General features: G+C 44.9%; 1 protein-coding gene across 1 annotated transcript; it reads left to right on the top strand.

Annotated features, from left to right (window-relative positions):
- Positions 1-856: 856 nt before the first annotated feature.
- Positions 857-16,538, top strand: LOC121837850 (putative fatty acyl-CoA reductase CG5065). Its single transcript, XM_042293683.1, has 4 exons — positions 857-1,019; positions 7,403-7,447; positions 13,544-13,665; positions 16,274-16,538. The coding sequence occupies exons 3-4, from the start codon at positions 13,592-13,594 to the stop codon at positions 16,536-16,538; spliced, it is 339 nt and encodes a 112-aa protein (XP_042149617.1). The 5' UTR covers positions 857-1,019; positions 7,403-7,447; positions 13,544-13,591.
- Positions 16,539-16,887: the final 349 nt, after the last annotated feature.

The following is a 16,887-nucleotide window of genomic DNA, read 5'->3' as shown; positions in this document are numbered from 1 at the left end:
ATGCCCGCAGCGTTTTACTCACGGTATGCGTCGGGAATCTTCCACGTTTTAAAACGGAACGAAGGAAGATTTACTTTTAAAAACGCTCGCTGCGTCCTCCCGGACCAGTTTGACTGGATGAGCTGACTACGACGGGGCTGAACCCGTTGAACCCTAACCCACAACAACCAATTTGCGCTCCGTGTTAGCGTGGGTGTCTACTTCCAAGCACCACACCACACACACCACGAACGTTTCAGTTCTTTGTCGCATCGCCGTGTTGCACCAAACAGAACAAGATCGCCGAAGTCAACGCAGCGCTGTCGTGAACGTTGGCTTGCGGTTGCGCGCTCGTGGATCCTGTGTCTTCCTTCGCTTTCAAAGCACACACACAACGATTGCGAATGATACTTTCCGTCTTCCGGGAACATCACAGGGGCACTTCTCAGGTTATGTGCTCGCAAACCGCGCAGCTTTTCGTGTCCCGTCAAACCAAAACAAAACCGTCTCCATGTTTAATGTGCGTTGTTGCCAGATCTTACCGGAAGTCGAGACGCTGCGTCGTTAACTCCGCAGCCAAGTCAACCGAAAAGCAAATCCAAGTGTGAGGGCGGGGCGTAGTTCTCCTCCACGAGGGTCAAAAGAGCGGGGGTTTCAAATGTGGAGAGGTTCTGACTCCGACTAAATTGCGTCTTGTCGAGTAAATATTGCTTAAAAATTATTTTTTTCCCACAACATTTGTTTTGTGACATGCTTGTCCCAATTAGGCTGGTTAAAAAACATTTTTTTTCTTTGCAGTTAACCTTTAAAGTGTTAACGTCAATTGCTTTTCTCTTTTCGCATGCTGATGCAATACGAGCAGAACACTGAGCGAGGCTGATCTCGATAAAGTGACACCAGAGCTGGTCGGAGCCAAAGCCAACACCTACGTCCTTACCAAGACTCTGGCTGAGTCTATCGTTGCCGAACAAGGCCGGGGCCTTCCACTCGTCATCGTCCGGCCTTCGGGTGTTTCCGCGTCCTGGAAAGAGCCATTTCCGGTGCGTCGCAACGAGATCATTGTTGTGCTTTCATTGACAACTCGGAGTCTCGTTTGTTTTTTTTTCTATGGCAATGCCTCTAATCTTTAACACGTCTCTTCGTTTTTAAAATATATGTTAAGAAGAAAATTGTTTAGTTGAGAGCAGCGAGGCCCGGGTCCGCTGCGGTTCGTTGTGAATAAGTGAAGTGAGCAGAAAAGTTACCTCACGTAAAATCTTAACACACGCACACTTTAATAGAATGTTATAAAAATACTGTGGTTGTTTTAAAGACAGAAAAATTAAAAAGGGCGAGGAGAGTATTTTACTTTTCCAGGCTGGGTGGCGCGAGCTGCCGCCCGTTATAAATACAGCCATTAGCATCCTTGCATCCATCCGGTAGAGGGATAACCCGAAATTGGAGCGGAGCTCAACGGAAGCACGCCACTACGCGTCGGAAGCATATGTGTCTCGAACTGTCGAGTGGATCGAGTCGGAGTATCTGCTTTCCTGGCCGCTGACCTGGAAAGAACAACACCATGTTGGATGGCAGCAGGCAGAGTTGATGTGTCGGCCCCTGCCGATCATTGCCCCACCGATATACAGCTGCGGCACGGCTGTCAACTGTGGCTATCGAAGCGGCGCCCGGCGTCGTATGCGTGAGAATAAAGCGCAAACCGAAAACCAGTGTCGACGTGCTCGCCTCACCTTCATTTTTTTTTTTTTAGTCGGATGTCAAGTCCGGCAGCCGATTTCACTTTGCAGAGGCCTTAAGAAGGTATCGGCCGGAAGCGGAAGAGTTGGTATGCGTACCAACGAGGGGGCGCGCAAAACGCGCACCACGGGTCTGGAACACGGGCGCCACACCGCAAGGTAGCGCGGTAATGCAACTCGGCCACGTTTCGAGTGGTGCGTAAACTTTTGTGGCCGACTGTACATACTCTGATGGCGACGGAAGCACGACTGCCTCAAGCAGCCATGCGAAGCTCCTTTTGAAAGTTTCCGAGTTCCAAGAAACAAGAAGATTCTCTGGTCACCTGAAACATTCCAGTCATACCAACAATAAAATAATAAATAAATAAATAAAAAGGACAAGCGCTGGCGGACCACCCAGCGGCGTGGGAGTCGAGCACGTTGCTGACTAAGCTATTCGCACGTGGCAATATAAGAACCTTATAAGAATATATAAGAACAATATAACATTATATAAGATGTTCTAAGGAAGTTCTGATAAGTTTCTTAGAACATCTTATATACTGTTGAATGGTTATTATATGTTTTTATGCGGTCTGACTTCATCATCTACGTTGTTTGGACCAAAACTTTATTGTACATCTAAGAGCTTTCATTAGCGCCATGCCTTTAACTACGAATGACTCTAACAATAGTATTGAAATTGACGCTTTAGCGTATTTTGTCTGCAGTTTGTGTCAGCTCAAATGGTATACATATAGGAACTTAAAGGAGCTGTGCAACAATTTCAGGGCTTTGCTTAAATAATTGTGAAAGTTGATGCCTGACACTTCTCAGTGAACTACAGAAAACAGATTTTGCCTGGATACCCTAGTTTTTACTTAAAAAAACGAAAAAGATCCAGCTTTTTGCCGCCTCTCAACTCGTGCATCGTCTTCCGGGTCACGTGCACAGTGACTTCACTAAAGTAGGCGCGGAGTTCCGGAAAAGTTCTCTCTTTAGAGCCATCAGCGAGCAGCGAGAACTCATGCGCTCGCGACCGCGTGACCACCCGTCCTCTTGCCCGTCCGGCGCTGTCCCGCTCCGCTCCCCTTCCGGCTTCTGGCGCCTGTTCGCGGTTTTGTGGACCTAGGATAGATGGCGCCACTAAAACTCTGTGTAATAAAAGTTTTGTCGATGATACCAGGGTGTTGACGCATTTATATATATGTTGGAACGACAAGATTTATAAAAAAGTTACCTTTTATCCAGCAGGTATTCGCACAACTTGCTATCTTTCTTACAACTACCCAAGCGACGTCACGCCGCTTGTTTCTCATGGTCGCCGCTCGTGGCTGCAGGTCGGGAAATATTCCAAGTTTTGCCTCGCTATTACGCGGCGGAATCGCAACATTGCGATGAAAGGAGGTGTGTTTTCTGCCATTTGTGACACAGTGAACAATATCAAAAGCAGAAAATGCCAATTCTTTCAACGTTAAAATCGTTGCACAGCTCCTTTAAGCGGGAGAGTTTAGGTTTTCATAATCCATATTTTAAAGGGGGGGGGGGGGGGGGGGAGGAGTTTGCACATTTTGATAGACCTTGACGTTTTAAGATGTTCACTTTCCAGCCAGTCTCTGCTCAAATAGTGAAGGAACTCAACAGCTGCACTTTATACTTCAATAATCCATGCTTTCAACTGGGAACGGATATGGAAACATGACAAAACTTGATGTTTGAGGATTTTGACTTCGGAGTGCGGCTCACTTTATGTTGCATATAAACGTAAACGAGGAAGTTTACATTATATTTTATCTATGCTTGTCAGTGAAAACAACGATTTAAATATTATTAATCACAGTGTTATTTTTCATCCGGACTTCATGCTTCCAGAAAATTTGCGTGTGACTACGCTTGTTGTGTACAGACCTCATATTATGAAAATATCTTTATCTAACTATTATTTACACACTTGTGAATCCTGTCTTTCGATTACGATTGTTGTATCTTTTATTATTTTACACAAGTTGTTCAGTTACAAGAACTACCTTTGGAGTGCTTTTATTGTATGCATAATTGATTGAACGTTTCTTTTATTAATTTAATTTCGTACATTGCACTACCGAATAAATGTAATTTCGTATCGTGTTGGGGCGATAGCATATTGATAAATAGTATATTGTTATTGACCTCGAGATCGACCTAGAGGTGGCGCTACTGCCGGGCCACCGTCATCATCATCAGAGCAGGGGTAGAAGCACGGCCGCCCCATAGGCTCTCCACGTTCGATCGCAAGACGGCCTAGATACTTGAGTTTATTTTTGTCGCATAGTATCGGTGGGAAACCAGTTTTAGCGGAAAATGAAGCCTTACTGTTTGGTGCTTCAGTGAAGGTTGAATCGTGTTACCAGCGTACGGCCTAAATTTAAATAATCGCTCTTGTGGATGTGTGGTCTGCTCTAGGCAGACGTTGGGAAGCATGGATCACCACGATGGATGCCTGTCTCCAGGTGAACCGCACTATTTATGTTAAACATTTCTTTCTTTGAAAATAGATGTATTGGTTGACTAGCGCGGAAATTCAACAAAACAATGACATTTAACCCGGATATCATAACACTGGTACTGTGGGCTGTGGAAACGCAGATTCTATGCATTTTTTAACTTTTAAGCTTTTGCTGTAATATCAATATTTAGCATGAAGGGAAGTTACTGCTGTATTAGAAATTACCGTACTATTGAGTTTCACTGCAGCCAGTGTTTTCCTTTACTGTGCCATGGTGTAAGTAAGTTTTTCGGAGTCTGAAAAATTCTACTATTTTGCGATGAGGAAAGAGTGCCTGTTCTAGTTACTATCCGGAAACTGCACGTTGGCACGACAGCTGAAACAAGTGTAGTGGTCATCGCGCCAGCTCTTGAAAGGCAGGAAAGAAGATGACGACACGGAGAAGAAGCTCGCGAGCAAGTTGAGCGGCTAGGTTCCGAAGGCCGTGACAGCGATCTGTACCTGATATGTAAATAATATATATATAGCAATCAGTATTTATATATATGCATTATTTACATATCAGGTACAAATCGCTGTCACGGCCTTCGGAACCTAGCCGCTCAACTTGCTCGCGAGCTTCTTCTCCGTGTCGTCCTCTTCTTTCCTGCCTTTCAAGAGCTGGCGCGATGACCGCTACACAAGTAAAACAAACGGTTCTAATATATATGCTTCGAGTGCAATAAACGAGTGTAACCAAGCAACGCAGCAACGTTCGTGTTATTCGATGCCTTTCTCAGTAGTATGGATTCACCCGCTTACATTTTCTTGACGAGGGCTTCGGACGTCAAGAGGCTCAGATTATAAATTTCTGGCTAAAGAATCTTCTATTCGAACACACTTGACTCTGAAATTCCAACAAACGACTCAAACCATGACACAGACAGCATCGGCCGCAGCGACTCTCTTTTACTGATACTCTTTTACTGGCGACCTTCACGAGACCTTCCGATCACCCTCCGCCCTCACCTAACGCATGTCGGGACTGGGAAGTTCATCCATTAACCTTCAGATTATTCGAGAGCACGATGCTTTAATTGTGATTTTTTATTTTGCCGTTTAATCAAAATCTTGTGCTGGAAAAGGTCAACAAAAAGTAAGAAATGCACGTTTTAATAGTTTTTAGGTGTTCTATTATTTCGTGACACATGCTTGCACGGTAAACCACTGCGGCGTGCTTGTGATTACCTCCGAGGGTGATTACGCTGTTCAAATAATAAGTTAAAAATGATTTCAGATTAAAAGGCTTGTCGTGTTCATATTTCTGTAGGCGTCACAACGTCAAGTTTAGATTGGGAATGCACTATGCAATTTATATCAGTAAAAATAGTTAAAAATACGTGTAGTTTTAACATCCTTCTTGCAACATGAGTGGCGAAAAATCTACTAACGGATTTATCGATTGATTAGTCTATTAAAAGGTAGCGGTGAGTCTGTTTAATTTTTTCATCGAACCACAGCCCCACTCAACATTCAATGCTTTATGAAAGCTATGGTTTGTGCGAGATAACAAAAATACGTGGAAACAGCGGTTCTTTAAAACCAACACACAAAAGGCCCGTTCACACTCTTGCAACCGAGTACGACTGAGAGAGACGAGACTTGTTAAAACCTCTTAAAATTTCTTAGGACGAGAGAACACACTAGGACGCTGGCGCCATCTATGCGGTGACCCTAGAACTGCATTTCACGAGGGAGAAGTTTTTGCGGTATTTATGAGGTCAAATGTGCGTAATACCTGAAAGAAAGGCTCGTTTATAACGTTTACAAAAGTTTTTCGAGTCAAGAAAAAAAGGGTAATGCGCGAGAGAAATAGAAAATATCTCGGACCGACCAAGCTTACACTGCTACTCTATAGATGGCGCCAGTGTGTCCTCCCGTTGTAAGAGGTTTCAAGGAACCCAGTTTTAAGAGGTCGCAAGGGTGTGAACGTTCGTTAAAATAGTTTGTTGTTGGGCAAGTTGGTGAACGTTTGGATACATGGTTTTGCGCAAAAAAAGACGGACACAAGAGAGAGAAACAAACACGAGCGCAACTTAGAGCTGTATTGAGGAAACCCTTAGAAAACATACAGATATATCGTCAATTTCAATGCCTCCACGTGTGCGTCGTGTCACTATCACACGCTCGTCACAGAAACATATCAAGGAAGCGTTTTTCAGCATTATGCAAACTTATCGAGGTATCGCTCACACATAGGTCGCTTTTCTTTTTGATAAAGAAGGCTTCCAACTGCTCACGTGCTTTTTGTCCCTTACTTCCGCCCAAAATTACAGTGTCAGAAAAACGTGGCTCACACTTACAGTTTCTGCAGTGTGCAGGCAAATGTGCCCCGTCATTAGTCTTTAAACTTTGAGCATGCTCCCTGAGATGATCGTTGGCACACCTTCCCGTTTGCCCCACGTATGTCTTCCCACACGTGAGCAGGATTTCATAGACAACTTCAGTTTTGCAGTTTTGTTTCTCTCTCTTGTGTCCGTCTTTTTTGCGCAAAACCATGTATCCAAACATTCGTTAAGTTTATGGAAGCCTCCGACTTAATAATAATCGCTTTTCTGAATTTCTACGCTTGTGAAACAATGCAACACAACCTTTGGTAAAAGAAATGACAACAAAAATTATTAAAAATTTAATAACGAGGGTCAAGCTCAGGCCGGAAATGGGCTTGCGTCGGCGAGATCCATGCATCTCAACATGCGCCTGCAGAAGACGACGCACGGCGGTATCTCCGCTTTTGCATGTTTCCAATTTGTGCCGCACGATGGTGACACGGTTCGATCTCAAGGCGAATAGCGGAGTGATTTTGTAATATTTTTAAAACGTTCGCAAAGAACTTCGGTTACGTGCCTGTTAAACTAGATAGATTGCATATTTTTACTGTTTTTCTTTTGTTTTGTTTAATAGGCACAATTGCGGCGTTTGAATAAAATTACATTTCTTGCGATTGTTAGGCCACGTCATGCGAGCTTTACAGGCTTTGCCGGACTCTATCATCTATCTTTAAAAAAATACAAAATTATCAAGTAATTTGCATATCACTTGAAGTTTCAAGATACTTGGTGTCCAGCCTGACGCAGCTCAAGTGGCATAGGACATCAAGCGGGAGAGAGTTGTCGCTATAATTTGTTAATGCTTGTGAGTGAGACTAACAATGAATATAACATTCAACATTTTTGCGATATTGTAGGGCTGGGTGGAAGGACTAAGCGGAGGAAACGGCGTGATTGCTTCGGTGAGTATAATTTCGCAGCACAATCTGAGCACGTTCACATACAACAGGTCTACTAATCTATTAAACCGTTATGCATGTCCTCGATTAACTAACGCGCAAGTCGACCTTGTACTGCCTCTGAGAACCGCAAAAGTGACAGTGACCTTCTTCGGGCATTGTGACCCTAAATTTTGTTTCCTTCGCGAGTGGCATTGAAGAGTAACCGTTTGAATTTTATTTAATTAAATTGAGCTACGCGTTCCTAATCTCCACTAGCCGGTTTTCTTCCACGACATTTTTTTCTCACAAAATGAGAAGTTTACCGCGTTGCTGGAGGCCGATTTTGGATACGCGGATGCCTTGAAACCAACCTTACTAAAACACACAGTTGGGAAACTCACCCATGAAACCCGGACCGCTCGCATCCACCGAGACCAATATAAGTACGATAACAGCGCCACCCTTTAGCGACGAGTCAAAACTAAAAAGGTCGTTTATCTTGCTACTGCGAAATGGCAATGCGAGATGGCGCCACCGGCCCGTGCACGACTCAACCTGAACCGATATACGAAGACGTGCAGTTCCCCGAGTGGCCGCTGCGGGAGAAATGGCGGCGTTGTGATCGCCATTAGTTGGGTTCTCGAGTACGTATCGAAGTCACTTTTTTTAAAGTCGGCTTTATGGGAGTTGCCTAAATGAGTTGTTCTACTAGCCTTGCTTAAAACGCACGTCGCGATTTCTCTTGCCCATTTGTAGTCGCTCAAAATCTACCCTCTTCGAAAGTCCACCAAGCAACATTGGCGGCCGCTATTTCGGTGGCACGAAGCGTAGTATTCGTTCCGAGTCTACGCCGAATACTGACGCAACCTTCGTGTCCAATATATGAACAGAGTACGTTTGCAACAATGGCCGACTCCGATCCTTGGTGCAAAAGCCCCTGGACGGCGTGCAATTTTCAAACGGTTCTAATCAGGAAATGATATGTATTCGTCGTAGCGAATTGAAAATTAACTAAAAGGGAAAATATTACGGTTACTGAATATTTTTTACTCGTTTTGTGTGGATCTAAATTTGTGTAAACAATATCGTATGGAAGTCAACCTTCCTTCAAAGATTGCGCGATAATCACACGATGTAATGCGCTTAGGCAGCGACAGCTGTGTTGCTTATTCGACGATATGGAGATTGACATTTTGCCGACCGTACGTCGTACGGGGACCTGATATTGAAATGACGTTGAGTAGTTTGAGCGTCGATACGCTGTTAATGAATAAATGATTTTAAGGTCGTGATGTTGTTTCCAGACAAATTTAGCGGAAAAACTGAATTGGTCTGTAGCTCACGTAACGTTAACGTTTTCTGCTAAATCTGAGGGAGAAACTGAATTGGTGCATAGGTCACGTGATGTACATATTTCCGATAAATTTAGCCGGGAACTTGAATTTTTCCGTTGGTCTCGTGACGTCAGGTCACGTGACATCAATTTTACCACCAAATTTAGCGGGGAAACTGAATTGGTGCATAGGTCACGCGGCGTAATTTGTTTTGTGGTAAATTTAGCGGGGTACTTCAGCTTGACTAGGGCCCACGACGTCAGGTCACGTGACATCAATTTTACCACCATATTTAGTGGGGAAACTAAATTGGTGCATAAGTCACGTGGCGTAATTTGTTTTGTGGTAAATTTAGCGGGGTACTTCAGCTTGACTAGGGCCCATGACGTCAGGTCACGTGATATCAATTTTACCACCAAATTTAGCGGGGAAACTGAATTGGTGCATAGGTCACGCGGCGTAATTTGTTTTGTGGTAAATTTAGTGGGGTACTTCAGCTTGACTAGGGCCCATGACGTCAGGTCACGTGACATCAATTTTACCATCAAATTTAGCGGGGAAACTGAATTGGTGCATAGGTCACGCGGCGTAATTTGTTTTGTGGTAAATTTAGTGGGGTACTTCAGCTTGACTAGGGCCCATGACGTGAGGTCACGTGACATCAATTGTACCACCAAATTTAGCGGGAAACTTGTGGGAGCAAGTCTCCCACCACGGCCAGAGGCCGCTGCCGAATGCCCAAACTGGACAACGGCCGAGGCGCGCAATAGCGCACGTATAGAAAAGCACAAGAGCCTATAAAAGAAGGCACACGCCCACAGAGATGAGAGGACGGACCGTGGCCACGGAGGCGTGCAGTTGGAACGCTCCGGCAATGTTTTACGTTGAACTTGACACTAACAATCCATTCCTGTTACTTTAATAAATGTAGTTTCTTGTTTTGGAAACCACGGCTCTGTGTTGTTCCTCCCGGATGGGCATGCAGCAAGGCAACCCTACCACAGACTGAATTGGTGCATAGGTCACGCGCCGTAATTTGTTTTGTAGTAAATTTAGCGGGGTACTTCAGCTTGACTAGGGCCCACGACGTCAGGTCACGTGACATCAATTTTACCACCAAATTTAGCGGGGAGACTGAATTGGTGCATAGGTCACGCGGCGTAATTTGTTTTATGGTAAATTTAGCGGGGTACTTCAGCTTGACTAGGGCCCATGACATCAGGTCACGTGACATCAATTTTAAAACGAAATTTAGCGGGGAAACTGAATTGGTGCATAGGTCACGCGGCATAATTTGTTTTGTGGTAAATTTAGCGGGGTACTTCAGCTTGACTAGGGCCCATGACGTCAGGTCACGTGACATCAATTTTACCACCAAATTTAGCGGAAAAACTGAATTGGTGCATAGGTCACGCGGCGTAATTTGTTTTGTGGTAAATTTAGCGGGATACTTCAGCTTGACTAGGGCCCATGACGTGAGGGCACGTGACATCCATTTTACCATCAAATTTAGCGGGGAAACTGAATTGGTGCATAGGTCACGCGGCGTAATTTGTTTTGTGGTAAATTTAGCGGGGTACTTCAGCTTGACAAGGGCCCATGACGTGAGGGCACGTGACATCCATTTTACCATCAAATTTAGCGGGGAAACTGAATTGGTGCATAGGTCACGCGGCGTAATTTGTTTTGTGGTAAATTTAGCGGGGTACTTCAGCTTGACTAGGGCCCATGACGTGAGGGCACGTGACATCCATTTTACCATCAAATTTAGCGGGGAAATTGAATTGGTGCATAGGTCACGCGGCGTAATTTGTTTTGTGGTAAATTTAGCGGGGTACTTCAGCTTGACAAGGGCCCATGACGTCAGGTCACGTGACATCGGTTTTACCACCAAATTTAGCGGGGAAATTGAATTGGTGCATAGGTCACGCGGCGTAATTTGTTTTGTGGCAAATTTAGCGGGGTACTTCAGCTTGACTAGGGCCCATGACGTGAGGTCACGTGACATCAATTTTACCACCAAATTTATTGGGGAAACTGAATTGGTGCATAGGTCACGCGACGTAATTTGTTTTGTGGTAAATTTAGCGGGGTACTTCAGCTTGACTAGGGCCCATGACGTCAGGTCACGTGACATCAATTTTACCACCAAATTTAGCGGGGAAACTGAATTGGTGCATAGGTCACGCGGCGTAATTTGTTTTGTGGTAAATTTAGCGGGGTACTTCAGCTTGACAAGGGCCCATGACGTGAGGGCACGTGACATCCATTGTACCATCAAATTTAGCGGGGAAACTGAATTGGTGCATAGGTCACGCGACGTAATTTGTTTTGTGGTAAATTTAGCGGGGTACTTCAGCTTGACTAGGGCCCATGACGTGAGGGCACGTGACATCCATTTTACCATCAAATTTAGCGGGTAAACTGAATTGGTGCATAGGTCACGCGGCGTAATTTGTTTTGTGGTAAATTTAGCGGGGTACTTCAGCTTGACAAGGGCCCATGACGTCAGGTCACGTGACATCAGTTTTACCACCGAATTTAGCGGGGAAACTGAATTGGTGCATAGGTCACGCGGCGTAATTTGTTTTGTGGCAAATTTAGCGGGGTACTTCAGCTTGACTAGGGCCCATGACGTGAGATCACGTGACATCAATTTTACCACCAAATTTAGTGGGGAAACTGAATTGGTGCATAGGTCACGCGACGTAATTTGTTTTGTGGTAAATTTAGCGGGGTACTTCAGCTTGACTAGGGCCCATGACGTCAGGTCACGTGACATAAATTTTACCACCAAATTTAGCGGGGAAACTGAATTGGTGCATAGGTCACGCGGCGTAATTTGTTTTGTGGTAAATTTAGCAGGGTACTTCAGTTTGACTAGGGCCCATGACGTCAGGTCACGTGACATCAATTTTACCACCAAATTTAGCGGGGAAACTGAATTGGTGCATAGGTCACGCGGCGTATTTTGTTTTGTGGTAAATTTAGCGGGGTACTTCAGCTTGACTAGGGCCTATGACGTCAGTTCACGGGACATCAATTTTACCACCAAATTTAGCGGGGAAACTGAATTGGTGCATAAGTCACGTGGCGTAATTTGTTTTGTTGTAAATTTAGCGGGGTACTTCAGCTTGACAAGGGCCCATGACGTCAGGTCACGTGACATCAATTTTACCACCAAATTTAGTGGGGAAATTGAATTGGTGCATAGGTCACGCGACGTAATTTGTTTTGTGGTAAATTTAGCGGGGTACTTCAGCTTGACTAGGGCCCATGACGTCAGGTCACGTGACATCAATTTTACCACCAAATTTAGCGGGGAAACTGAATTGGTGCATAGGTCACGCGGCGTAATTTGTTTTGTGGTAAATTTAGCGGGGTACTTCAGTTTGACTAGGGCCCATGACGTCAGGTCACGTGACATCAATTTTACCACTAAATTTAGAGGGGAAACTGAATTGGTGCATAGGTCACGCGGCGTATTTTGTTTTGTGGTAAATTTAGCGGGGTACTTCAGCTTGACTAGGGCCTATGACGTCAGTTCACGGGACATCAATTTTACCACCAAATTTAGCGGGGAAACTGAATTGGTGCATAAGTCACGTGGCGTAATTTGTTTTGTTGTAAATTTAGCGGGGTACTTCAGCTTGACTAGGGCCCATGACGTCAGGTCACGTGACATGAATTTCCCCGCCAAATTTAAAAGCGACATAAAAACAAAACAGCGCAAAGACAAGGACGAAGTTGAGGAAACAACACGACACAGCGCTGACTTTCAACTGAAGATTTATTCGTGTAGGCGTCTGTTATAAATAGCAAACATGCCACCCCAAAAACAAAATCAAGGAAAGAACACAAGAGATATATAACATGTCACGTTTTCGATACAACACTGTCACTGCTTTGCCCTCATCGTTCTAAGAACTGCCGCTCCTTATCCGAAAGTACAAGTGACGGGGCACTAACACAATCAGGACCCAGTCGCGCAATATGACGTGCTTCTATTATTTCCCGCGTCACTCTGTCCTTATTTTTAAACACCACTTGGGCATCCCTCGAAGGCAGGGATGCACCCGCAAGCTCTGCAGTGCACGCCTAAGTGCCCTGACACGAATTTAAAAACGCTGTGTCAATGTTCTCCGAGTCGATCGTTTAAGCATCTTCCCGTTTTTCGTATATAACGACGGCCGCAAGATAAAGAAATGGAATAGACAACTCCCTGCACACAAGAAACGAGCTGATTTTGGTGTTTTTTTAGTGCACACGATCTTGTTGTTCACATCTGAATTTACTTTTCTGCAAAGCCCTGCCAACTTATTAAGTGCCGAAAACACAACCTCAACACCTACTCTAAGTCCCACTTTCTTCAGGTTGTGTGAGATACCACGAAGATATGGTACAACGGTGACGTTTTTGTTCACTTGTGTATACTGGGGTGGAGTTATTACTTCGTCCTTGTCTTTGCGCTGTTTTGTTTTTATCATGTCTACTTACCAACTAGCACAAACTTCTACGTTAACCAACTATATTTAAAAGAGAACTGAATTGGTGAGTAGTTCAAGTGATGTACACTTTCCCGCCAAATTTAGCGAAGAAACTAAATTTGCTTACGCTCACGCAGTCGAAAATCAGGGGAACGGCCCTAGCTGCCGCTGTAATATTTTAGAAGTTTCAATATACGAACAATTTTCATGGTGGATTGCACACCACAGGAAGACGACATCGCCTCCTTCCTGTCGTGTACGCTCGCTGCATGCACCTTTTTTTCTATGAAACACAGGCGCTCACAGGTCTGGTGTCAACCGTTCTTGCGGACAAAACTGCAGCCATGGAAATCGTTCCAGTGGACGTAGTGACCAATGCGCTCATTGTGGCAGCTTGCCAAGCATCACATGACGAGAGGTAAGACCATTATGCAGTCGCCCGGACTCAAATACCGTAAGCACTGATTCTGCTTGCCATTTATTGCCATTGATATTTAAGAAATACGATGGCTCGTATAATGGAAGAGTCGGCGGTCTGTGCTGAAATGGCGCTTCCTAGCTGTTATTGAACCCTGGTTTGTTCCCGCGAACATTTCAGGATAATCAAACTGCGGAGGTTGACCGCGTCCCCGGGTCTGCATAGCTTTCAACAAGCCGAGTCAGGTCTCATTTTTTTTGTTAGATGACTGCATGTTTAGCGCATTGCGAAGTTAAGATATGTGCAAACAAAACATATCGTTTCTGCTGTAAACTAAGAAAAAAATAACATTTCTTTTTAAGTGAACGTTTTTGCGCGCATCAGCGTTTTCAGTGCGGATATCAACCACGCAAATAGCACGATTTTCCTCCTTCTTTCCTCTTTGTCGTCTCCTCTACTTCCTTATTTCCGAAAGGTTATGTAAGTACTTGCAACAATACAGACTTTGACGGAAAGCCAGAAGAGTGCGTGCGTGGCTGTGTTCTGCTGTACGTCATGAGCACGCTCTGAGTTTTGGTTCAAGATCTCTAGCCAAGTGTGACTTCCCCCCCCCCCCCCCCCCCCTCCAACCCAGAAAGCGTCCAAGAGCGAACCGGAAGGGGAGAGAAAACCTTAACCTGGGTGTGATGAAGCGCGCACAAATATGCGGGTACTGTGTGGAAAGCCCTTTACAGTGCTCAATAGAAGATGTGCAGGGCGGCGGTTGCGGTGCTTGTAGTTCATACAAAAGTCTGCCCACACGAGTCACCGCAATGTCCGTGGTTGGAACGCCCCGTACCAAGTGTCCTCCTTGAACTCATTGCCAGGCGGTATTCGAACACGGATCTCGCGGCGACTCGCTTTCGAATCTGTACGCAGACTGGCTTTTGTACGATGTGTAGGCAGTGCGACACCGGCTTGAGACTCACTTGAGGCAGCGGGAGGAGCGCTGACACGACGTCGACGCTGCACCGCCTCTGCTCAAAGTCCGTAATGATACGCGACACATTTTATCATTGGAGAACTACGGGAGTAACCAATCCCCCCACGAAACGAAAACTCTCATTCAAAGGCACAAACGAAAGATGTACCTTCCGTTAAATCAGAGGCATCTAACGGCTGCATAAATGTCGCACCAGAAAAAAAAAAAAATGTCTAAAAAACATTTAACGCTATTTGTTTTATTTTTGTATTTAGATGTCTCTCTAGACGTGTAGTCGAGTAGTCATCTATGACAACCAAGAATTTAACGTTGGACGTTAGTGTAAAACGTAAACAAATAAGCGATTTAAATCGGGGGATTATCTTACTGAAAGGACCCTGCGCACCTATACGAACCATATCCCATAAAATACGAAAGACCCACACAAAGAAAAATCTGCGGTTGTATGAGCGAACTCTAGAGTTTTAAAACGTTCCAGACAATCTCTTGTATTTTATAGTCCTACCATTGCCATACATAAAAAAAGAAAAAAAAAACATTCTCAGCGTTGCACACCACATCAATTTATTTACAATATCGATACTTTTTAAGTTATTTCAGCGTGGTGAAAAAAAAAAAACACAATTTATATACCTTTTGAGAAGGACAAAATTACGGTAAACAACCATGGCCAAACTTAAAATTGACCTATCAGTTCTTCATTGAGAAAAATGGTAGAATATTTGTCATACGGTAATTTCATATGTTATTGTTAATGGCATCTGGGTTGTAGGGATGCATATATGGCCTTTTTTTTCAGTACGGTAAATAACTTTAACAGATGTTTACCGGACACTACGCTCTCCGATTTCTGCATCCTCTGCGTTTCCACAAAGCACTTGGAAGAGACAATGGAAATGACTACCGGGGAGTCGCCCAACGACGGGGCTGAGTATATGCACAGACTTAAAATACACATCTTGCTGTGTGCATCCGAGCATGTGGTTCCACCGCTAAGCGCCACCACGCAGGCTCTTTGTTTTTTGCTGTCTGAAGATATACCTTCAGCCTCGTGATTCACCGTGCTTCCCTCGTAAATTGTAGTGATTAACTTTATCGAGTGCTCTCGGAAAATTAGAGGCTGTATTAATGAACAAATCTTCAGCAAAAAAGTCGTAAACGTAGAAAAATGTTTGAACAGCAGTAGAGGCTTTAATACACGACGTTTCGGGAAGAGACTTCCCTTCTTCTTGAAGAAGGGAAGTCTCTTCCCGAAACGTCGTGTATTAAAGCCTCTACTGCTGTTCAAACATTTTTCTACGTTTATAAAATTAGAGGCATTAGACTTTTTAGAGGGTATGGGCATTCAGCATTCACCAGGTGACGGACGGCCCGACACTTTTTGCGTGTCAGCGCCCTCTTCACCACTTTTTTGCACTCTTGCTGTGGTTACGAACTTACCCCTCCGCGGCACCCGAAGTATCATGAAAGTACCAGGTCATACCGCCTATTGTTTTACGACAGTTGGGAGCACCTCGTGACATTTATGTGCGCTACTGGGGCAGTCGCTCAATTATACCGGAAGCTTTGATACTGGGGGCCTATAAAGCGTTTCAACTGCTTTTTTTTTTTCTTTCAACCAAATAGAAGAACGACTCAGGAGCAGCTGAGACAGCATCCGCGGGTGTACAACTGTACAAGTGGCAGCATCAACAAGATTTTGTTCAGCAAAGCTGAACGACTCACGACCGACCTGGCGCGCAAGCACCCTCCCAAAACCTCCTTAGGTCGCCCAGGGATTAAAATGACGACAAACCGAATCTACAAAGACGTCGCAGTTTTTGTACGCAACTACATTCCGGCTTTCTTCTTTGACCTTCTCGGGCAAAGAACCGGCCGGAAAGAAAGGTAGGCATTTTATTTGTTCATTGTTTTCTAGCTTCACCTCAGTATCTTCGTTGCTTTAGCTACGGAATTTGCAGAACCATAGCCTCCTCTATACGGAGAAAGCCTGGCACATCGACGACGGAGCCATAGGGCGCGCGGCCGCAGGAAAAAGGAGAGGAGGAGCGCGCCGAACGGTGACCAATATGGTAGCGCAGAGCAGAAAGGCCAGACCTAGACAGCGAGCGCTTGGGTCATGAGCGGCCGCTCCCCGAACCACGCTTGTTTTTGTGTTTTCGTCACCGTCGTTTTCGTACTCCGGGAGAAACTGGCGCGGCGATTCGAAAGGGCGCAGGGGGAAACGGGAAAGGGTGGAC

The sequence above is a fragment of the Ixodes scapularis genome, unplaced genomic scaffold, assembly GCF_016920785.2.
Source record: "Ixodes scapularis isolate PalLabHiFi unplaced genomic scaffold, ASM1692078v2 PGA_scaffold4__175_contigs__length_147842914, whole genome shotgun sequence".
NCBI classification, from domain to species: domain Eukaryota; kingdom Metazoa; phylum Arthropoda; class Arachnida; order Ixodida; family Ixodidae; genus Ixodes; species Ixodes scapularis.
The sequence above is the reverse complement of the archived record's forward strand: the minus strand, read 5'-3'. Positions and strand labels throughout refer to the sequence as shown.

Bases quoted from the DNA above. Each gene is read 5' to 3' on its own strand.
- LOC121837850 (XM_042293683.1), top strand. From the start codon at position 13,592: ATGGAAATCGTTCCAGTGGACGTAGTGACCAATGCGCTCATTGTGGCA. The intron at 13,666-16,273 runs GTAAGACCATTA...TCAACCAAATAG, and splicing joins CAAGCATCACATGACGAGAG to AAGAACGACTCAGGAGCAGC.